Source organism: Drosophila hydei, unplaced genomic scaffold (assembly GCF_003285905.1).
Source record: "Drosophila hydei strain 15085-1641.00,03,60 unplaced genomic scaffold, DhydRS2 tig00000001-arrow-pilon, whole genome shotgun sequence".
In the NCBI taxonomy this organism is placed as follows: domain Eukaryota; kingdom Metazoa; phylum Arthropoda; class Insecta; order Diptera; family Drosophilidae; genus Drosophila; species Drosophila hydei.
The window spans coordinates 291,761-315,505 of record NW_022045643.1 but is presented as its reverse complement, the minus strand read 5'-3'; the positions used below and the strand labels follow the sequence as shown (position 1 = coordinate 315,505).

General features: G+C 44.6%; 1 protein-coding gene across 1 annotated transcript; it reads right to left on the bottom strand.

The window, feature by feature from the left end:
- Positions 1-9,912: 9,912 nt before the first annotated feature.
- On the bottom strand, positions 9,913-23,600 carry LOC111595151 (hemocytin). Its single transcript, XM_030225454.1, has 26 exons — positions 23,417-23,600; positions 23,006-23,095; positions 22,850-22,945; positions 22,292-22,687; positions 22,098-22,225; positions 21,944-22,039; positions 21,685-21,882; positions 21,459-21,625; positions 21,246-21,403; positions 20,894-21,048; positions 20,234-20,836; positions 19,050-20,171; positions 18,090-18,983; positions 17,421-17,969; positions 16,046-17,365; positions 15,911-15,980; positions 15,595-15,850; positions 14,800-15,538; positions 14,246-14,734; positions 13,680-14,186; positions 13,138-13,621; positions 11,295-13,078; positions 11,015-11,230; positions 10,494-10,949; positions 10,175-10,431; positions 9,913-10,113 (listed from the first exon to the last, which is right to left on the bottom strand). The coding sequence occupies exons 1-26, from the start codon at positions 23,521-23,523 to the stop codon at positions 9,991-9,993; spliced, it is 11,460 nt and encodes a 3,819-aa protein (XP_030081314.1). The 5' UTR covers positions 23,524-23,600; the 3' UTR covers positions 9,913-9,990.
- Positions 23,601-23,745: the final 145 nt, after the last annotated feature.

Sequence of the window (23,745 nt, the reverse complement as noted above, 5' to 3'; positions counted from 1 at the left end):
AAGTGCCAAGTTTAACGCCGATGCAGCCGCACAGCAGCAGCCGTTGTACAGTGTTCCTGGTGGCATCACGTTGTGCACGTTTGGATGGAGTGCAGCTGTGGAGCGAGTGAAATGATGGCCATGTGGGCGTCGACCACACCCCGGGGCCAGTAGGTTGCATGTCGATTTTAGGCTTAACAGGCAACGAGTTCAACTTGTTCTCGGCCAAGCAGCAGTTCGAACCCTGTCCTAAGCGGCCTGGCATTAAAACAAATGCAAATATGCCGCACAGCACAACAACAACAGCAGCAGGAGCAGCGGCAGCAGCAGACGATCGTCTGCGCTTTTGTTTGGCTTTACGTTTACTATTTTTGTTCTGTTTTTTTTTCTGTTTGGTTATAGCCTGGTCGACCGTGGGCGTGGCTGCCAAAAATGTTTGTGGCCCATCAGCCCCACATCCGCCAGAAAAAAGGCACATGTGTCGCTTACAGGAAACGAGTCGAGGCAAAAAAAACCAGCTTTACGCGCGTTTTCAATTACTGAGTGCAAAATCTTAATGCGCTTTTCTTATCGAACGATATTTTCATTTACAGCGAGTGCAATTCATGCAGTAAATTACGAAAATCGAGAGTAAATTAATATTTTAAGCTGCAGGTAAATGAAAGTTCCATTGAAATGGAAATTTTGATTAATTGCGAGAGTCCTTTGAACTTTGCTCATGGCCACCTTTTATAAGAATCACTTGAAAAACAGTTTACATGAAATTTAAAAATTTAAATAATTATTTTAATATATTTTATTAATTAATAAATAATTTAAAAAACGTACTGAATCATATTAATATATAAGCAGTATGCTCAGTCTTATATAACACATATATAAAACTTTTTTCGACTCTATATATAGATATACAGTTGTATATGTGTGCGTGCGTGTGTGTGTGTGTGCCCGCATGGGGCAGCTGCCAGTTGTCCTGCAGCATGTTGTCACGGGTGCGCCCGTGTGTATGCTAGACATATTTGTTTAGCCGCTTAGGCTTAAAAGTTTAACCAAAGTTTTGACCTTGAATGCCACACACAGGCACACGTGGACACACACACAGTGGGCAACTGTCTGCGTCTGTCTATTGCACTACAGTGTTGCCTACTTTTGTGCGCCCGCTGCTTAGTTTGTATTTTGCAGCTCAGACTTTTTGACTTAAAGCAAAAGTTGTGCCCCACACACACACGCACATAGATAGAGAGTGGGTGCGCAGCAAGCAAAGCAAACAATAGTCGAAATTTGAAATTGTAAATGTTTGCACAATTCCAGGAGCCCGAATCACAGAGCCGCCAGTCAGCCAACCGCGCCAAGCTTGACACACACACATACACATACAGACATACAGGGAGAGAGTATTCCCCCTGGTATGCTCTGCACCCGTTTTGAAGTAGCCGAGGGCGTTGCCGCTATGTTTAACTAAAGTTTCGTGCGCTTGTGCAAATAGCAAAAGGATTTCAACATCGTCGCCGTCAGCTTCGCCTTGCTCGTGGTCCGTGCACAAGCGGATTACAATCATAAGCGAAAATTAATGAATTATTTACCAGCAGCTTAGTTAAGCGCAAATGCCGCCCCAACCTCCAGCCCAAAACACCAGCCGCAATGGCCCCAAAGGTGGCAGTTCAACTACAGCCTCTCCCCACACTCATGCCTCTCCTCTGTACAATGTCAAAAGTTGGGCTCAAGTTAAGTGGCGAGGCCTAGTCTAGACCCAAGAGACGCTGAGCGCAGAGATGATGATGCTCAGCTGCTACCTGGTAATTAATTAGCTCAAGACATTTGTCAATATTATCTACAACTCTGCTCAAATAGCCCCACAAAATATACGCCAAATATTTCAAGCGCTGAAAGTGGGCTTCGGCCCACTGATAAGCTAATTTGATTTATTTCTGCAAAATGAGCGAACAATTTGAAACTTGTCAAGCTGTCAAAGTAAATTATATATATGACTAAGCTAAAGGTTGCTTGCTAAATATAAATAATTAGTTGATTAAAATCATGTATATAAATTCATTTAAATTGTATTTGATTTAATGAAAATGATCAAAGAATTATTATGAAATAAAATATATTTTGGTAATTAGATTAAACTTGCGATAATTCCAGCACTCAATCAATATAAACTTGCCCGCTCTTTGGGGAATTGTGCGAAACGAATGCATTATTGAAAATCTGTTTCTTCATTGGCTTAGTGAGTCCAGTGTGTATGGCCGTTAATCAATTACAAATGTCCAAATAGCAATTAACGTAATTAAATGGCAAATGAAACGTGAAGTTGAAGCAAGACAATTTAAGGCATTTTGCATAAACAACTTTTTGCTACAAATTAAACCGAATTGAGCAAAATACTTAAGACAACGCCTATTGGGAAGCGAGACAGAGAGAGAGAAAGAGAGAGGCTACAGATAAATGCATATTAAGTTTGTGGCAAGTTGCAATAGATCTGGGAGTGAAGGCAAAAGTTTATTTTTTATTATGCAAAGCACGCTGGCTTATGAAGCGACAGCCAGGACTCTATATATACACTCGCCCGCTGAATATCCTTTTGCTGGAGTGCGAATAAAGGCAAACACAGATAAATCCATTATAAACGCACGTTTGCACACACAAAGAGAGACTGCCAAAAAAAGAGAAACACACCAAAAGAGAACGACAGAGAGAGAGAGAGAGCAAGACTTGCTGAGCCACGTTGCAAGCACTTTAAGCAACCAATTTGGCTGTACAGTCTTTAAGGACGCTGCCATTGCTTGCATTCGTGGGTAATTAAAACTGATTACGGCTCATTAAATGATAAAGAAACGTAACGCACGCATTATGTGCTTGCAAGGCGTGAGGCAGACGGGGGGATTTGCGAATCGGCTGCTTCATTAAAATGATAAACACGCACGCGATGCCAATGTGCTGGCCGCATGTCCTTGCCGCAAGCGGCTTGCAATTGCGGCCAATCCAACAACAACAACAACAGCAAAAGAAGAAACAGAGCAGGGAACAATGGCAGCAACAGCAAGAAACACGCCTGGCGCACTTCCAACAATAAGCAACAATTTTAGCAGCCGCCAAAGCTATTATCCAGCGCCAGGACCCCATCGCCGCTGCTTTTTGCTATGCCTGCCAGCCAGGCAGCCAGCCAAACAACCAGACCAACAGACAGCCAGCCAGGCTGCCAAGCAGGCACAAATTGTTTTTTACACATGTGCGCGCAACATATTAAATTGTAAACATGCATAAATGTTGTTTATTGGGCAGCGTCAGAGCCAAACAAAACAATAGCGAAACAGCAAAAGAAAGCAATGCACGAATGGTAAACAGCCAACAGGTACCCTGTAAGATGCAACGGCAAAAGGGCAAATGAGGATGGATGAATAGATGACTAGATGATATCATCTATCATCTATCATCTATCATCTATCATCTATCATCTATCATCTATCATCTATCATCTATCATCTATCATCTATCATCTATCATCTATCATCTATCATCTATCATCTATCATCTATCATCTATCATCTATCATCTATCATCTATCATCTATCATCTATCATCTATCATCTATCATCTATCATCTATCATCTATCATCTATCATCTATCATCTATCATCTATCATCTATCATCTATCATCTATCATCTATCATCTATCATCTATCATCTATCATCTATCATCTATCATCTATCATCTATCATCTATCATCTATCATCTATCATCTATCATCTATCATCTATCATCTATCATCTATCATCTATCATCTATCATCTATCATCTATCATCTATCATCTATCATCTATCATCTATCATCTATCATCTATCATCTATCATCTATCATCTATCATCTATCATCTATCATCTATCATCTATCATCTATCATCTATCATCTATCATCTATCATCTATCATCTATCATCTATCATCTATCATCTATCATCTATCATCTATCATCTATCATCTATCATCTATCATCTATCATCTATCATCTATCATCTATCATCTATCATCTATCATCTATCATCTATCATCTATCATCTATCATCTATCATCTATCATCTATCATCTATCATCTATCATCTATCATCTATCATCTATCATCTATCATCTATCATCTATCATCTATCATCTATCATCTATCATCTATCATCTATCATCTATCATCTATCATCTATCATCTATCATCTATCATCTATCATCTATCATCTATCATCTATCATCTATCATCTATCATCTATCATCTATCTATCATCTATCATCTATCATCTATCATCTATCATCTATCATCTATCATCTATCATCTATCATCTATCATCTATCATCTATCATCTATCATCTATCATCTATCATCTATCATCTATCATATCTTATCTATCATCTAGTCTATCGGGTAGTCCAATATAGAGCAGGCTAAAGTTGGAGAAAAGAAAGCCAAGCTTCAAAACGACACGATTCACGACTCTCTTATCCATATACCCCAGTTTTTTACTTTAAAATACCTAGAGCATACAAATGGGCAAATAATATGTGAATGCATGAGCTTCACTCCGAGTCTCGACTCGATTTCGACTACTTGGCAAGGCACTTGGGTGAAGAAAAAAATGAACGAAGCGACTGTGGAGCGAGTGCCAAAAACAATTTTATGTTGTTTGATGACGTTTGCAAGCGTGCTGTGCGCTCCTTGAGGCTTAGCGAAAGTGTATCCTGTCAAAGGATATTATGCAACGAAATTATTGTAGTTGGCACCAAACAAAAAGTTTGCCAAAACATAAACACAGCGCCTCTCTGCAACTGCGACGGCCAGTAAGCTGCCAAAAAGTCCTGCTGAGCCCCGGCCCAATTGCCATATGTGAAGCGAGGCAGAAGGCCGTGTGGCTGCAGGAGGGTTGGGCAGATGTTGCTGCTGCTGGTGGTGTTGGTCGTGGGGTAGCGGTGTTATAAATGCGACAAATGAGCGCCGCATTAGCGTCACCAAAAGTGCGACCGCCATTTAAATGCACAACAACATCCAAACAAAACAACTAAATGAGCTACAGCTGGGTGTGCTGGGCTAGCAGATACCCTAAGCAGCCTAACAATATAGTTTGTTGAAATTACATGTCTAAACGCACCAAATGTTTGACGCATAGTACTTCCAGAATTTAGATACTAATCTTTAACTACCATAACACTCACAAGCCTTGAAGCTTGTAATCCTTGTAATCGACCCCTTTTTCGACTTAGCTTATTCCTAAATTAATTTAAATAATTCTTATATATGTCTTAGAGTTTTTCATTTCAAATAAAATATATTCCGTAGTGTATAGAAAATGCGCTGCAATTATTTAATGCACGTTCTTCTGTCAAGGACTAACCACAATGCCTGAACCAGGACATTAGCAGCAAAATGCATGATGAGATGGAGAATGGGAGCGCTCGACATTATGACGACATAATTCGTGGCATTAGCAAAACACGAAAATCCGTTTAAAGTGCTCAATAGATAAAAGACGCGCTAAAGAAAGATTTAGCTCGAGCCCAAGGAGAGCCGAAGTAATTCCAATAGAAAAACCTTTTGTAGCTTTGCAAATTTAGCTTAAATCAATTGAAATCTTAGTTATTTAACAAGACATAACTCGATTTAGTCAAAGTACTTTAAATATTTAACACAATAACTGCTTAAAGCAAATTTGCCAGGCAAAGTTTTTCGTCATTTCCCATTTGAGGCTGCAATAGCAACAGCAATAACAACAAACCAGTCTTAAATAGCAACAACAACAGCAAACAACAACCATAATAATAACTCTCACAACAGCACCAGCAGCAGCAACAATAATGCGAACAAGAAAGCGTGGTTAAGTTTTATAAGTCGACGCTTGAATACCCTAGCAAACATATATATATATAAATACATGTATCTAAAAGCTAAGCCATAATAATACATTTTTTTTCTTAAATTATGTTTTTAACAATTTACTGAAATTTTATCTAAGTCTTATATTCTATATAAATATTATATTCTATATAAATGAATTACTAATTGAGCCTGTCCAATTATAATGCACTCTCACACTCCCTCTCGCTCTCTCTCCCTTACAGAAAGGGTATCAACTGCAGCTAGTAAAACTTAACGTGTAACTTTTTTCACATGTGTGTTTGTGTGTGTGTGTATGAAAATGTGAGTGTCAAATTGTGCTTGACTATGCGTATGTGTGTAACACAAAAGCCGCATGCTGGCATGCATGCATCTGTGTGGGTGTGTGAGTGCGTGTGCGTGTGTATGTGCGTGTGTGATAATGCAATTGTAATTGTGGTTGTAAATGTGCATTTGCATTTGTTACAAACTCTGCTCGCATTGTTGTTGCTGTTTGTTGTTGTTGCTGCGGCAAATTTAAACAATTTGCACATTGTTAACATTTATTTATCACTGTCGTAACAATTTGTGGCCATTGTGTGTGTGTAAGTGTCTGTGCGCGTGAGAGTTTGTTATTTAAATTATCTTTCGCAGACAGTTGCAATAAATTTCGCATCCTTTTCTCTCTAATCAGCCGCATCGCAAAAGCAACTTTAAATGTTAAAGTGCAAATGCAACGGCAAGTGGCGAGAGGTAAGGGCAAAGGTGAGAGGCAACTAGATAGCAATACTAGCACATAGTCAAGCACACTCTCCCTCTCCCTCTCACTCACACACACACACATGTGCCTGTTCCAGATAGACTCTCCCACATATATCACTGACAACAGCTTGCGCCGAAAAATCATTGCGTTGGGTAATGGCAATATGTGTGTATTTCTGTGTGTGTGTGTGACTGCAAGTGAGTGTGTCTATGCGTGGGAATGTGTGTGTGTATATTTTATATATGTGGAAGACGCGTTCGTATGTATCTTTGCTATTTATTTATCAAACAATATGCAGCTGTTGCATTTCCCATACGCATTTTCCACGTATTTTGAATTTAATGCCAAACTTAATGTGCCACACACACACACACAAATACACACACGCAATCAACACCTCTGTATGTGTGTGTAAGTTTCTTAAGTTCAAAAATAGCAAAACCAAAAGCAGTCAGCAGTCAGCAGTCAGCAGTCAGCATATCAGCTCGCATTGTTCAGATATTTGCCATTTGGCCCATGGTAGCAAAAGGTATGCAACGAGTTGTTTTTGTTTAGCAACATAACTGTTTTGCCATTTAGTAGCCAAAGTTCTAGCCGAGTTTTTGGAATGCAAAATCACAATTTATAGACTTGCCGCAGGGACGACAGACAAAACTGGTCTTAGCCCCAGTGACTCTCGAAAGTATGCAACGACTTTTGTTAACCCCAAAAATTGCACATAACTTTGATTGGAAATATGATAAATGAGTTACCGTTGCAAGAGCACTACAAAAACTAATCTCAAATTTAATTTTATATTTGATTTAATGTAGCCAAGGTAGGCCAATCGAACCTGCTCAGTCAGCAAGCAAAACTAAGAAACATATTTATTTGAGCATACAAAATTAGATAACCATCATAGAGGGAAAATTATTACAAATTGCTAACCAGGCAAATGCAATGCAATGACTTTATGGAGCGCATTCGTAAGCGCAGCTGTGGCAGCAGCAGCAGCAACAGCAACAGCATCAGCATCAAAGGAAGCAGAAGCATCAGCAGCTGTTGCTGCGACGAAGACTTAAAAATCCCACCCAGCAGCCAACCCTCTCTCCACTCCGCCTACACCTAAGCGCATTTGTATTAAATCGAACGTGTTTTGGTAGGGCATATGTGCCTGTGCTGCCTGGCAAGGACTGCTACTGCAACTGTTTTATTTATTGACTGCACGTAGCGTATATCCTTATAATTTTTGTATGTTTTACATCTGTGTATGTGTGTATGTGTGTGTGAGCTCTACATATGTCTCTATGCACAGCCCGCACACAGTCGCGCTAGCTCTGTCGGACCGTCTGTCGTCGATGTCTCTGTTGCTTTTTTGCGCTCGACTGCACGTCCAAATATCTACAACAATTTCTTCGTCAATGGCACTGAAGGTAGCAAGCTAGTTGCTACTCTCTCTCTCTCTCACTCCATGCCCCTCTCCCTCTGTCTCACTCTCTTCCTACTTCTTTCTCTGTATGCAATCAACTGAAATTGAAACCTGCAACAAATGGCCATGTTTGACTTTTTGCAGCGGCCGAACGAATCAGCCCAAGCAGTCAGCCCTCACACGCACACACACACATACACCCAGAGAGACATTTGGCCATCGCCTTGCAGTTTGTACATTTTAACGGCTCTTGAGCAAATAAACGATTTTTGCATTTTAGATTTTTAAGCGGCCGTACGAATGTAAGGCACATATACTATATATATATATATATATATGTATATACATTTTACCAATAAGTACAATATTTAGGAAAATTGCATATCGATTTGGCAATAGCTGAGCAAAAATAAATTTTGATGTGTCCATGTATGTGAAAAGTGTTTACCGTTTACCGCTTGTGTCGGTGTAGATGTGTTTGTGTGTGTGTGTTTCGTATCGCTAGCCATTTCACTGTTCATTTCCTGCTCGAGATTACTTCTGGGCAATTATATAGACTACACTCTCTTACACAATATGCACAAAATATGATGATTTTTTCTGTGCAGCATATGCTCCATTAAATTTCAATATATATTCCAATGAGAATCTTCCACACACAGAGAGAGGAAGAGAAAAAAGCGCTCCAGTGTGTGTGTGTATGTGTCAGCTGTCTAATTGGTTATTTCCTCAATTTCTGTGACCCAACGCCCATCTAATACACATACATACATACATTTATACATTTATGCATGTATATGTGTGGAAGCACTTCCTGATGCCAGTGACAAATTAGGCAAGTTGCCTCTCTTTAAGATTTTCGCTGCCATATTGAATACTTTATAAGCCCAGCCGCGGGCCATATTAAATATGCACAAATACACCGAACGGGGGCCGGAACAATAACTTAGCCAGGTACTTTGGCATTGCATTAATAAAAAAAGCCTTAAGCCTGTCATAATAGGCGTGTGTACGTGTTTTTATTGTCAACTTCCTTGGGGGCAAGTTTCGTTGGGTTCGCCACACAAAAGGATAATTTCATATTCGCATCGCTAACTTACGTAAATTGTTGAATCATACAATAAATAAAATGCAATGAATGTGCAAAAGTGCAGAGCGCGCATTGCTTGCGATTCTTTGTAGAGAGGGACGTCTATGGTCTAGTGTGTGTGTGTGTAGAGTGAGAGCGCAGTAGTGTGAGGAGGCAGTGCCATTTGCCAAGCGCAGCAGTAAATAAATTAACGTCCGCCACAGAAAAGTCAACGTCTTTGTTATTACGTACGTATGTATGTGTGCACGTGCTTACGTATCTACTTACGTAGTTGCTGGCACGCATTTTTATAGCCTTGCGCTGTCTGCTTGAAGGGAAATGCATGCATATATAGTTGCTGCACATGTGAAAAACAAACACGGAGTGCGCACCAACAGCCAACAATAACAATTAATTATTGAAATGCAAATGTAGTGAAGTTAAGTCCGAGTCTGAAAGCCGCAAAGTTTTCATAAACAGCTCAACGGCAATGTCGACTGCATTATCAAAAGGTGCCACAACATTTTTTTTTAATGGCTGCCAGACTTACCAGTAGGAAAAATAATGACTGCCCGCCGTAGGTCTGTTGCGTGCTATGGACAAATATTGGCGTAGCTCTAGGCGCTGCAATAAATTGAGTTAAGCTGAACTCGTTGAAAATGGCATGGCAATTGCACATTATAAGACTTACAGTTTACTCTTATGGTTTATAGTGGGAGCGAACGATCACCTTATAGATATATCGCCACTTTACAAAACATATCGATAGTTGAACTGACACAGGTTCACTAGATCGAAGCTTAGAATTTCTTATTAGAATTTAAATAGCAAATTGGATTTTTTGAATATTCTTGTATTCAGATATTATACACGCAATTATTATTAAAAACTAGGATAGCACTGCAGCTAAAAGACCTCAATGACCAAGAAACTGCAGCAATGACAGTGGCTTTTGCTGCGTTCCACCCATTCGCATATCTATCACGCTCTCTGAGAACTCAGCGCACGGCGAGCAACCACAATTCGAAGGCACCTCATGCTGTCGATTAAACATGTTTTGTTTAGTGATATACAATATATATGACCATAATTAAACTTACAAGTTGATTGTATTTGAAACCATCTTCACAGACCATTTTGATTGAGATCGATTGGTAGGATTTAATGGTGCAACAGGTGCAGAACTTCTCATGCATATCCGTTAGTTTATTATACTTGGAGCCCGAACTGCACGCGCCTTCGCAATCCGTGAAACCCTTGATGGGCTCAGCATTCACACAGACACCATGTCCAGGCTTGGTATACTTGAGCAACTCCTTCGTCAACGGCTCGGCTAGGGAAACGGGCAGACAGGTAGCTGCAATGGAATATAATCGAAATTAGCGTATTTTAATAAACGAATTATCCAGCTTCACTTACATAGATTCTCGACAATTGGCTCAGATTTGCAGCGGTTACAGCAGCCCTCGACATACTGTAAATGTGCCGCGCAGTGACTGACATCTGGACAGACCTCGATCGAGGAACTGACCATCAACAGTTTATCCTTCTTGAGGCATATATAGTGTGTACAATTGTCTGGTGAACTCCACACAGCATTTGCATCGTACAGTTTGTTCTCGAATACACAGGATGTCTGCACGCACTCGCCGCAGCATTTGCTCTTATCCAGTTTCTGATAGCTATAGCCAGCCGGACAATCCGTCGTACATTGTTCCAGCGTGCTGATAACTTGAGCAATGCCATCGGGTCCATAGGCGCACTGCTCCTGCTTGCAAACATCCTTGGCATGCAGCCACTTGTCACCGATTTCCTTGGTTAAACTGCTGGATTCATCCAGCTCATATTGCACAATGCACAAATGCTTGGGCGGCACTGTGGGCATTGAGATGAAATAATTGATTTCGTGTTATTAGATTAATTTAGATTGATTTACGTACCGCATTTATGTGTGGGACAGCAGGCGCCATCCGCTTTCTGTGTGCTGACTTCGTAGAAGCGTTGCTGGCAATTGACTGGCGCCGGTGGACACTGATCCGGCTTGCAGACAATCTTCTGTGTGGGACAGCAGCCTTCATCGATCTTGACGAGTTGTTCGCCAGGCAACAGCTGGCGAGGTGGCTCAAGTGGATCACAGTCCTCCTTAGGTTTGCATTCTACAAAAATTAAACAATAAGTATATACTTAAATAGTAATCAAAGCTCTAGAGTTAAAGCTTACCGCAAATATACTGTGGACAGCCGTTGACATCATTTTTCTGCTTCTTAAACTGGCCTGGGCCACACTCAGGCATTAGAGGTGCCAGACACAGCTTTTGCGATTCCTTGGGCTCCGGCACGCAGCGATAGCGCGGACAGCACTCCTCGGCGCTGATTATGGTCTGTGGTTTATAGCCCTCGGCGCAAATATTCTCCTCCACTTGGCACTTCTTCTCCACGCACGAGCTCTTGCCCTTGACATCACACTGGCAATCGGTGCACTTGTCCTGTTGCCATTTATCGCCCGGCAGGTGCACACCATCATCGCATTTGGTGCACTCCTCTTCTGGTATACATTTGCCGGCATCCATAACTTGGCCGACTGGACAGAAGCAGCCCTCAAAACGCTCCGAGCTGAGACACATATCGTCGCTGTTCACCGTGTGGAACACCGCCTGGGTCTTTATATTAACCGCATCATAGTCGGTCATGGCCTTGACTGTATCGCAATTTTTGGCACAACCGCAGGGCTTGTAGACCATGTCGCTGGGACATTCGTACGGACAAAGCTCTGGACGGCGCCAGTTCGTGCAGATGCCCTTGTTGTTGCACTCCTTCGCATAGGCGGCCAGGGATATGCAGACGCCCTGCTGTGTGTTGCCCGGCTTGCAGATGTCCTGTTGACAGGCTGACACATAGGCAATCGGGTCCACAACAAGCGGGCATTTGCCAAACAGCTCCTCGTTGTAGAACTGCAGGCAGGGATCCTTCTCTGGCGGCAATGGGATGCAGTTCTCCTTGGGCACATCTTCACTCAAGCACTCTTGGGCATCGGTTAAGCCTAACTTGGGCTCATCTGCCTGCCAAGTCTGTATGACATCCATGCCCGGCTTCTTCTTGGCCGGATTTGGTTTCAAGTCATTGCTAGCATCTTCATTGCAATCACCGCAAAGTCCTTCCATTTTGCTGCCATACTTGATGCTGGGTACACCAAGCGTGAAGATCAGATCCTCGAATGAAGCTGTCAGCTCCACATGCGATTCGGGCAGAGTCAGTATCAGTTCCTTGCCTTCCACTTGGCGCAACGTTATCCAACTGTCTTTGTATGGCATCTTCTTCACTTCGAAGCCATCTACCAGCACTTGCAGTGCCTTTGGCTGATGCGGCACACGCTGCACATGAATCACATGATCGCCATTGAGCACGTGCAGCGACTTAGGACAGCTGGCACCTTCGATGGCACTGACTTGGCCTAGTTTCTTGCAATCATCCATGCTGACGTACACCTGGAACGTGTGCACACCTGGCAGCACCACATCCCGGGACAGCAAGTAGGTACAGTTGCCATTGAAGCTGAAGCTCTTGCGATCATAGGTCAGGTATTTGGAGTTACCCAGAGCCTTGCACACACAATCCTTGCAGTCCGCAATGGGCACACATTTGGGACCATTACGAACGGTGCCCTCGGGGCAGTAACAGCCCGGGAAGCAGACATCCGGCAGCACAGGACAATCATCGCCATGCAAATTGTCGCAGGAAGGTTCACAGCGTCGCTTATAGCAATCGGTGTGCACCAATGGAGCTGGACAGCTAATGTCGCACTGATGCACGGCTCGCCACGTGGTTAGTTGTACGAGTGGATTGACGCTGAGGCACTTCTTCACGAAGCTCTCGAGTATATTGCACTTGCAAGCAGAGGCGTCTCCATTATTTGACAGCAAGCAATCACAGGCAGCTTCAAGGCAGTAATTGTTCGAGAACTGCTTATAATTGACAGCCTTGTGGCATTTGGCGAAGGTGGGATGACTGCAGAGATAAATAAGATTAGCTAAAGGGACACCAATGAGCATCAAGCAAATACATACTTTATTATGTTGCACAGCTGCAGCGCCTTGGCCTGCAGTTGCCTGGTGCATTTCTGATCGCCACATTGATCAAGGGGTATGCGCTTATCGTACCAACTGTTGCCGAACTTCTCCGTATTAGCTAGCACTTGACCGTCGGGCGTGCGCTTGTCATCACGCGGAATGCCATTGTAATAGCCACACAGACCGTCTACAGTGCGTAAAAATTTGGAGGAGATGCCCACCTTAAGTATGCCGATGTCATCCAATTGCACCCAGAAGCCATACTTTGTGGACACAGCGAGCAACGTCTTGCCCGGCTGTGAAACCACAAACGAGGCCTTGCATATGGGCGAATTGATGAGCTGCTCTACGGTGAACTCGAAGCCATTGAATTTCAGTTTCAGATGCGGCAACAGCACTAGCTCATTGCCGGCCTGCAAATCCTTAATGGTGACCACTTTGTGGCAGACTTTGCGCGTCTCATCGCTGCACTGCTGATGAACTGCAAAAACGAAACATAAAAACAACTACCAAATATGGAATTCTTATTAAGTCTCTACCCGATATGGTCCAGCTGCTGTTGTGTATATCTCTGGCCAGTATATGACTGCAGGGACTGTATTTAAACAGTGTGCCATCGAAGGTGGTGAAGCTCTTGCCGCTTATCTCACAGACATCATCCTTATTGGGTCGCAGCACGCACGTATATTTGAGGCAGTCGCCTGCCTTGGCAGTGCTCATGTCGAGCTCTACATCGTATTTCTCCGGACACTTGGGCTCCACACAGGTGATGGACTCGTTTTTGTTTACTTCCTTGGTGGGTATGGGCACACAGGTGAATTCACTGCACTCCTCCTCCTCCTGATAGTTGAGCTCATTGCTGGGCATGGCCAACAGTTTCTCGTTGGAGGAAACAAACTTGGTTTTCGTTATGCTAACGCCATCATCCACAATGGACACCTGTTTGTGGAATGTAAAGATCTTGGACATCTTACGTGCCTTCTTCTCAATAATCTTTATCTTCATTTGTGGTGGACAAACTGGCGCAGGGCAGGTGATAACCGTGGCTAAAAGAAAATAAATTCAACAATTATTTGTTATCTACTGATGTAAGACGTCCACTCACTTTCATTCTTTTCGCGTTTAATGTCCGGCTCTACTGTAAATGAATCCCGACAACTGGCGTCCTCGTCGTCCGTGCAATCCTGCACGCCATTACACCACAGAACCTCTGGTATGCAATCTCCACTGGAGGGGCACAAGCGTTGGTGTTTGGGGCACGGCTCGCACTTGCAGAAGCAATCGCTGGTTATGACCGGACGCAGGTGATGTTCATCGCATGGTGCACACTTCTTGGGCTTGCAGTTGTGACGTCCACCCAAAATACAGACACATTCTTCGCAAGCTGCATTCTCGAACTTGCTGCCGATCGGATAGCTCACATAGCTCTCGACGCAAGGGCACAGATTACGTTGCACACACTTGTTGCCATCCCAGTAGAGTTGATCTTTGCATTGGCACTTCTTGGCATCGGAGCTTGTGCTGGTAATTCCTTCACATACATTGCACTTGGTTGGCTCCAGTGTTTCCTCATGTATCTCCTCTTTCAGCACAGCTATAGATAAGGAAATACGGCTGAAATCAATTGAATTTTCCTACTTAAGCTTTTCAGCCACTTACGATAAGGCTTAAAGCAGCCCAATGGTTCGATGCGCATGTTTATGTTGCCCTCCCACTTGGCTGGCACAATCTTCAGATACTGCGCCAGGATTGGCTTCTTAAAGTGATGAGTACGTGGTGCTTGCTCGTCCACATTTGCCTCGAATATACGTGGCAGTCCGTTGGGTGCTAGAACCGTGTTCCAAGTGGGTTTCCTCTTCGAGAACATAACCTTGTAGCCAGTTACCCAGCCATCGGGGCCGCCCTTGGTTATAAAACCGGATACGTTGCGTGGCTCCAGGAAATCAAATTCGATAAACTCATTGGGCGTATTGGCAAGAGGACGCCATGCTTGGGGTGTGGACAGCTTGAGCAGGTCAAGTAAACGTGGTTTCCTTGCCGGTTGCTGAAGCTGCCACAAGCTGCTCGCCTGTATCTGTTGCTCATGCATCTCACCCTTATCCACGCCCATTTCATCGACACACTCCAGCTCCAAATGCACTGACGGATGCTCTGTGCTTGTGGCCAATGTGGGTGGCAAAGTGACAACTGGTGGCTCGCCACAAATCAACAGCTCGACACGCATAGCAATCGATCCATGCCACTTGAGTGGGTAAATTCTCAGTGAGCTTGCCTCAATGGGTATCTTGAATAGGGTCTGCACGGGTTCTCGCGAATCCAAAGGTCCATTAAACATTTGGGGCTTGTCCGTCTCATCAACCAGATAGTTGTAGGCGATGCCATCGTGACTGTGCAGTATCTAAAAATACATCATTTTATATTGGGCTATCAAATGTTGAGCCACGTCTTTTCTACCTTGAAGAGCGTCACGTAGTTATTGAACTCCGGACTGCCAGCCATGATGACTCCATAAATGGGCTCCGGATGCTTGAAGTTTAGCTCCAAGTACTGCATCTGATCATTGATCTGTGGTGACCAGCTGCCACTATCAGTTGTTGGTTTCTTGCTCAGACGCGCTTTGTGCGGCGCATGCTCGGGCGCCAGCTTAGAGCTGGCATTGAAAATGCTATCGGGCAATGAGTCCGGTCCATTTTCAATCATGGGTATCAGACTGCGAAATTTCAAAGCAAATAAATAACTGCTTCATAAACTTCAAAGCTAAACATCTTACCGCTCAGGTGCACAATGCAAAGGCGGAGTCAGCGTTATCGGAACTATAGGAACTATGGGCTCAAAAGGTTCTGCAGAACATTAATATTAATAAGAATCGAAGAATATATATATATATATTATATCTTGGACTTACTTATCGTTGGCTCTGGCACTGGCTCCGGTTTATTGGGTACACAGGTGAAGGCATTATCAATGCATTGGCAAATCTCCAGCTCACTCACAACGGGCTTATGAGGCTGCACATACTGCTCGGCCTTGTCCAAGCACGGACATTCATCCGCATGCACGCAAGTATCTTCGTCACGCCAGTATTTGCCCAGCTTGGGACAGTCTGGTCGCAGTTTATCCACACAGCCAGGTTTGCAGTGTTCGCCACGCTGGCAGAGACCGCGTATACGTAGAATGCTGCCGTAATAGTGGCAAGTGTTTTCACACTGGTTGGCGCACTCTGACCAAATCTTGCCCTCATCACACTGCATAACAGGCTCCAACTCAGGCTCTGGTTCGCGCTTATCACAGCTGGGCTTCAGCTCTTGGACAATGCTAATGTGATCGCAATTGAACATGGTTGGATTGAACATCATATACTCGCCGCAAGTCTTCTCCACATATACCCAGCCGCCGTCGACGCCTTTGGGTTGGCAGTGCAGGAATTTGTGACAATCACCGGGATACTCTTTGTACTCGACCACGCCCACATCGCAGCTGGCACCGATTTGGGGCTTTTCGATTGGCTTTGGCGTTGTGACCTCCGGCTCGCCATCGCACTGGCAGAAAACGCGCAACTCGTAGTCATGGCACTTGCCAATGCAACGCAAACCCTCAGCCAGGCTGCAGGCAACATTCTCATCCATTAGCTCGGGCGGCTCATGTGTGCTCTTCACACGGCATTCCACCTTGGTCATGTACTGCTTAAGACAGGTGCCATAGATGCTCTCCAGGCGATCATAGCGCGGCAACTTCTCCTCATCGTTCAGCCGCACAATCTTGTCTGTAGTATCGGCATCGTTGTCGAACCAACGCGTCCAACCTCGCACACACTTCGTTTGGTTCTGCGTGCCTAATGGAGCTTCTGTGGTGCCTTTAACATATGGTGCGGGAGTTGCCGGAGTGATGGGTGCGTCACACTTAACGCCGCTACAAATTTCCTTGCGCTTCGAGCAGCGACACGTGGCACAGTCGTCCTGGAAGATTATGTCACCTTCATAGTAGGTCTTGCCCTCCTTCACCATGCACACAGGCTTGCACTCAGCCTTGGCCACACACTGCCGATAGGTGTCGTTCAAATAGATGAAGCCATCATCACAAGGCTTAATTTGGCAGCCCTCGATGCAGTTTTCGCGGTTGCACATGCGCTCCGCTATTCCCTGATCCAAGAAATTGTCGCAGGTCTCTACGGCACAGGCGGGCGTACAGGACTTGTACTCCGAACAGTGTGGATCGCATTGCATGGCTGAACATAAGCAAAATTTCAAATAATAATATATACTTTAAATGAAAAGACGTACGGCAGAAATGTTGGGATCGCCAGCGTATATTGATGCCCTTCTGGGCACAGGCATCCGCATAGGCCGCTACAGCCGTGCACAGGCATTCGCAGTCGCCGCCCTGATCACAGGCGCACGTATCAAAGATGCAACGCTTCAGATAGCGCTCCAGTGGCACCTCAGCATGGCACGGCTCGAACAGCTCAGACTTAAGTGCGCCGCATTTTAATTGCGCCCATGTTTCGCGCTCTGGATGCTGACGACAGGCGTCGATTGGTGCCACGGGTGCTGCGCAATGTGGCTGCAACTTCCAGGAGTGACCAAACAGCATGGCACTTGTTTCCAAGCCCAGTGATGGCGTTTGCATATCATCCTGACTGTTTCCATTGTAATTGCCGCACAAGCCGCTCACCTTGTTGCGCCATTCGTTGCCCAATTTGACATAAACACGCGTGCCTTCGTCCCATTTAACTTGTAGCTTTAGAGGAATAACCTCGACAACAACAAACACGCCTGATTTGTAAATGTGGAACGCATTGTGCCCATTGGAATTGACGCTGTCTCGAAGTTCTAGTTGGAAAATTCAAATCGAAAATATAATGTATAATGTATCGATAGCAATATCCTCATTGATGTACTTTGTACTCAGGACGACTGACAACGATAACGATAACAGAACGAGGTACTCACTTTTAATGGGCGACTTATTTGGATCTACGGTGTAAGCCGAATCCTTACTGAGCATCAATGATTCCTTCACACGTCCACTCAACGCGATTTCCAGCGATTTAGAGCAAGTTACTCCCATTGTGCCACACAGCACATTTTGTATGGTAATGGTGAAGCCATCGCCATTCTCGAAAACACCCTTGGAGAGCACATAGTCGCAGGCGCCCTGGAAGTCAAAGTCTTGGCCATCATAGGTGGTGAAATGGGAGTCACCCCATACGCTGCAGGTGGATTCACAGCCATTCTCCGAGCACTTCCAATTGCCAGCCTGGCAAACACACGAATTGCAATCCTCCTTGATCTTATCACCATCGTCATAGCTCTTGCCAGCATGATGGCACGAACAGTTTGTAGGCAGCACACAAGTCTGTCGGGATGTGTCGTAGACATAGCCCTCCATGCAGACACAGCCAGGCAAGCAGTCTGCAGAGTCCGGCACATACTTATCCATATTCTTACAGGTTTTCGGCTCTTTGGGCGCACACTTGGTGAACTCGGCAAAAGGTTGCTTGCTACACTTGCTGCGCAGCTCCGAAGAGGGTGGATACTTGACATCATCACCCGGTTCAGCATCCTGACAATCCCAAACGCCATCCACGCAGGTGCAAAGATCAAGGAATTTGCCACCAGGACGCACTTCCTTATAGCCAGGTCGGAACATTATACCATCAAAGCTACAATGACACTTCTGCTTGGGCACACAGACGCCCTGGTCATTGATGTACTCGCCATGTGGACAGCGACAGCCCTCAACGCACTCCCGAGTGCAGCTGTTCTTGCCAGGCAAATCGTCACAAGTCAGGGCGCAGCCATCACCACATTCATCAAATACCTGACCCATGGGACACTTGGCAGCTAATGAGAATTACATATATATATAAAGATACACAGTTATATATAGACATGTCTATTGATACTCACCGCATTCCTTAACAGTCATACGCCAACCAGTTTTGACACCCTGGCGCATGCATTCGGTGCCGTAGGCGGAGAGAATGGGACAGAAGCACTTCTCGAGTTCGTCCTTGCAGGCGCAAGTATCGTAAAGACAGTCCTCATAGAAATTTTCGGGCTCCACCATGAAGTGACATTCCTGGAAGATGTCCTGCAATATCCAATCGCAATGCTTCTCAGCAATTGCCTTCTTCTCTGGATTCAAGGTGCAAGGGTGTGGACCCTGATGGGTCTCCGCCTGGAACTGACAGGTGTCCTTGGTACGCCACTTGTCCGCAAATGCCTCAATGGCCGTTTCAACATCACCCTCGGGTGTGAGGAAGTCGTCCTGTGTGTTGGAATTGAATGTGCCGCACAGACCTTGCGTCTGGCCCCGCCAACTGGGCGGTGCATCAACATAGACACGCGACACACCGTCCCACCAGATTCGTATGCCCCCGGCAAAGTCCACGGTCAGGAACGTGGAGCTGGCGCGTCGTATCAGCACCTCGCCAGCGCCCAGCATCTTAGGCAACTTCGCAATTGGCTTATCGTTGATGATCGTTGTTAGGCCCTGATCCAACTTGATGGTGGCTGGTGTGCCATCGCGTTGCAGAAAACGAATGGTTACAGACTTGGTGCAAGAAGGATCATCGGGCGCCGCATAGTTGAGTGCCTCCGATATGGCACCGGAACAGGCAATGTTCTCCGCCTCCAACGACATGTTCGCTGTCTTTAGCAAATAGTAGGAGCACTTGCCCATAAAATCGTAACGCTTGCCATCGAAAGTCTGGTAATGAGGATCACCAATGGCACCGCAACGTGCACCACACTTGTCTTCTGTGCAATTCCATTGGCCGTTCTTGCAGGTGCAAGTATTGCAGTTCTTCTTGACTGTTGCCTCGGGCTTGAATTCACGTCCACGCAAGGTGCAGGGACACAGCTCTCGAGTGATGCACGCATCCTTGTACTGAACCGTGCCTTCAGGACAGAAACAGCCCTCGTTGCATTTGCCTTTTGTAGGTGCAGCGGCTGTCAGACCTGATTCACAGGTTGGCTCCACATCGGGTCCACAAGCTTGATAAACACGTCCAAAGCCGCAGCTGATGGCTATGAGAGCATTTCGTAAAGATAAGTAAATGTGATCTGAAATATTCTAGCTCTTTACTCACGGCATATTTCCAGATTGCGCCAGCCGTGCTCCAATTGAATGCCCTTGAACATGCACTCCTTGGCCAGCATGGCAATGGCATCGCAATTGCAACTTTCGGGCTTCTCACGATTGGCACAGTTGCAATAGTCGGCGATGCAGGTGCGTATGAGTGCATCATAGTTGAAGGGCTTGATGCAGTCGCTTAGCTTTTCGTTGGCCAGCAGACGCTCACATACGCTGACTGCCTTCTGGAGTTTGCTCTGTTCACAGGATTCAATGCCAAATTCCATCTCGGCACTGTTCTCCACGCGGCACATTTCACTGTGATCATCCACACGCCATGTATCGGCGAATGCCTTCACTGTTTCCAATTTCTTGCCAGTTCGAGACATCAGATCGTTGCGGTGATCACCGTCCAGAGAGCCACATAGACCACCTACTTTGCCCCACATGGCAGGGCCTGCATGCACTGCCACATACTGTTGATGATCCCAGTCCAACTTAAGACCAATTGATTCCAAATCAATTTGCACATGCTGCGCCACTGGCATCACCTTCATGCCCATTACCTGAACGGGTATTGGTAACTGTTTGTTGGGCGTGGACAAACGTATTGTGCCATCTATAAAGTAAGTGAAAATCATTTTCATTCTGACTTAATATATATATTAATACTCACTCAAGTTTTCCAGGGTATAAAGCACCGATTGCCATTGAATCTTCAGTGTATGCGCACAGCCGTAGCCAGAACCATAAGGACACGCTTTCAGTGTTACATCAAATGTGCCAGACACTTGATCCAAGGTCAATGTATGTGAGCAAGACAAAGGTGCCCTAAACATAGAAGGAACGTTTATTTTCAAATACTTTAGCGCCAATAAGATCGGAGTTGATTAATTGATAAGCATCTCAGCTATCGCAGTATACTCAATCGCTATCGATATTTGATTAACAGCAAGTATTCATCGTTGCCAATTGGTTAGCCATTTTAAAACTATCAAAATGTACTCAAGTTATCGATAAGTACGTACTTGAAAACCAAACCGTCGAACGTTTTCATATTGATGCCACCCCAGGTGGTGCACATTGCTGGCCTGGGCGATTTATCGATGACCACATCCACCTCGCTACTCATATACAAGGAGTAACTGCTGAGAGTTGACACTGTTTCCTCCGATGACCACCACTCCTGCAGAGTATACGAAAGTTAAAGTGCAGTACGTTGATTTGTAAGCTCAACTTACACTTCGATGTTCCAGATCCTTATACTTAGCCAGCAGCGCCAACAGAATCTCACGTTGGCTTCTCAGCTCGGACGTAATCTCCCCGCTAAAGGCGCCATGATAGGTGCGACCCGGCTGTTGCATATGAGTGACCTGCACGCTGCCCGATCTGATAGTATATCCTTTAGCTGCGCATTTTAAATAATTTACTAAAACTCTTTTTAGTTATAATTGAAGAGAAACTTACGAAAAATGCATTTTGGCAATGGCGCAGGCAAATAGACACCCTGTTGATAGCTGCACTTATACTCCATGTCCAGGCGTCCTTGCACCTTAAGACCCTTCACCTGGGGACAGCTAAAAGTGCAACGTGCCTCCTCCGTATCGTAGGCACACTTGTAGTTGCCATTGAAGTGTGTGTTGGTTACATTGCAGCTTGAAATGCCTATTATAAAAGTTTTGAATATATAAAGAAGTCATTCAAGGATGTTCAAAAAAATACTTACTGTATTGGCAAAAGGCGCCGCGATGCATCTTGGAGCACTGACAGATATTGAAGCTGATGCATTGACCGCCGTTCTCACAGGCCGGCGAGCAGGTAGCTAAAGATAAAAAGAAAGTTAGCTTACATAACATACCCAGCATATGCTGTCCACTTACGTCCACAATCTGGCATCTTGGCAAGCCCAGTTTTGGAATGCACCCATTGACCGTTGCGGCATTCGATGTTGGCGATGCCGCTGCCATCTGGGAACTGAAAGCCTCGCATGCATTGAGCATTACAAAAGCTAACAGAAAATTGCATATTCAATATATAAATATATATAATAGTTGATATAGTCCGCTAAACTTACTTATTCTTGCAGGAGACCTTGGAATTCTTGGGCACTGGCGGCTTGGCTGCGCACACGGACTTTTTGTGCTGGCACAGCGGGCCCGAATAGTTCTCCGGGCACTGACATATGCCCGCTTGCAGACAAATGCCATTGTTCTCGCATGGTGGCAAGCACACGGCCTGACAAGGAGGCACTTTACTGAACTCCGAGTTGCGTATTATCCAGCCATCGTTGCTGCAAAACAGTTCCAGGGATTTGGTGTCCTGGGAAAATGTATAACCATCCGGGCAATACACTTGACATCGACCACTCCCACTGCACTGGGACAGCACATTTTGTGGCAGTGTAAGCGAGGCGCACTTGCCATACGCGCCCAACTGTTGAGCAGCGTTGCCATAAAAGTTGCCCTTCACTCTGGGGAATTACATGATATATAGGATATAAACTAGATATCATCTGAAATACTTTACCCTTTGACCACGCCAAATAAGCCCAGCGCATTGTTCATGAAATTTGAGCTAAATTAAGAAAGTTCTAACTCTATATACATATTGCAAATTTAGTCTTAGCACTCACCTCGCGGTTTTTACGCCGCCCATTAGAGTACCATGATTACCACCATAGCCACCGGCCGCAGCTTGACCATCATTGTAGCTGTAGCTATAGCGCGCACTAAAGGATAACTATTTTATAACAATATATATTTCTTTTGCAATTTGTCATATCTCGCACCTCACGGCTGGCGCCGAACGAAGCCCAAAATTGAAATGTCGTTCCTTGCGTTCCTTATTATCAACATCCGGTGCCAACTGAGCCAGGGGGCTATCAAGTAGCGAATATTGTGCCAAGTGGCATTCAATTAGATAAATATATATTCAAATGCGAAATAGTGTTAAATAATTTTATCTTAGAAACAACTGCGTAGCAAAAACGGAAGTCGATTGAAATTTGAAAAAAACTCATTTTAATGATTGTTATATGTGATATCATATATATAGTGTATTTTATACATATACATTTTAAGGACATTTCCCTTTTTGGTTTTATATGTTTTCTAGGCCAATTCTTCTCATTAAGGCCATTTATTTCAAGTAATTTCAAGCCTGACATGGCAGCTTACAGACTTCATGTAACTTCACTCACTCTATATCTTGATCATCATCATCAGACATGATTATATCACCTTCTTCGGCACACACATGGCTGAGAATTAGCAGCCATGCTAAGAAGTACATGAATTTGTTTGCCATTTTATGGCAGGCTCAAATATCCTTTTGTTTGTATTGCATATATCACTGGTAATCCGTATTATCCTTGATACTGAAGTATTCAGTTATCCTGGGAATCCTTGCCGATGCACTTCACAGTTTAACACTTCAATATTGTTTTCACTTTAACACATATTCACAAATAAAATCCGTTAGTCGGGGCGACCGCGCGAACGCAACTAATTTAGCTGCCGATCCCCAGCG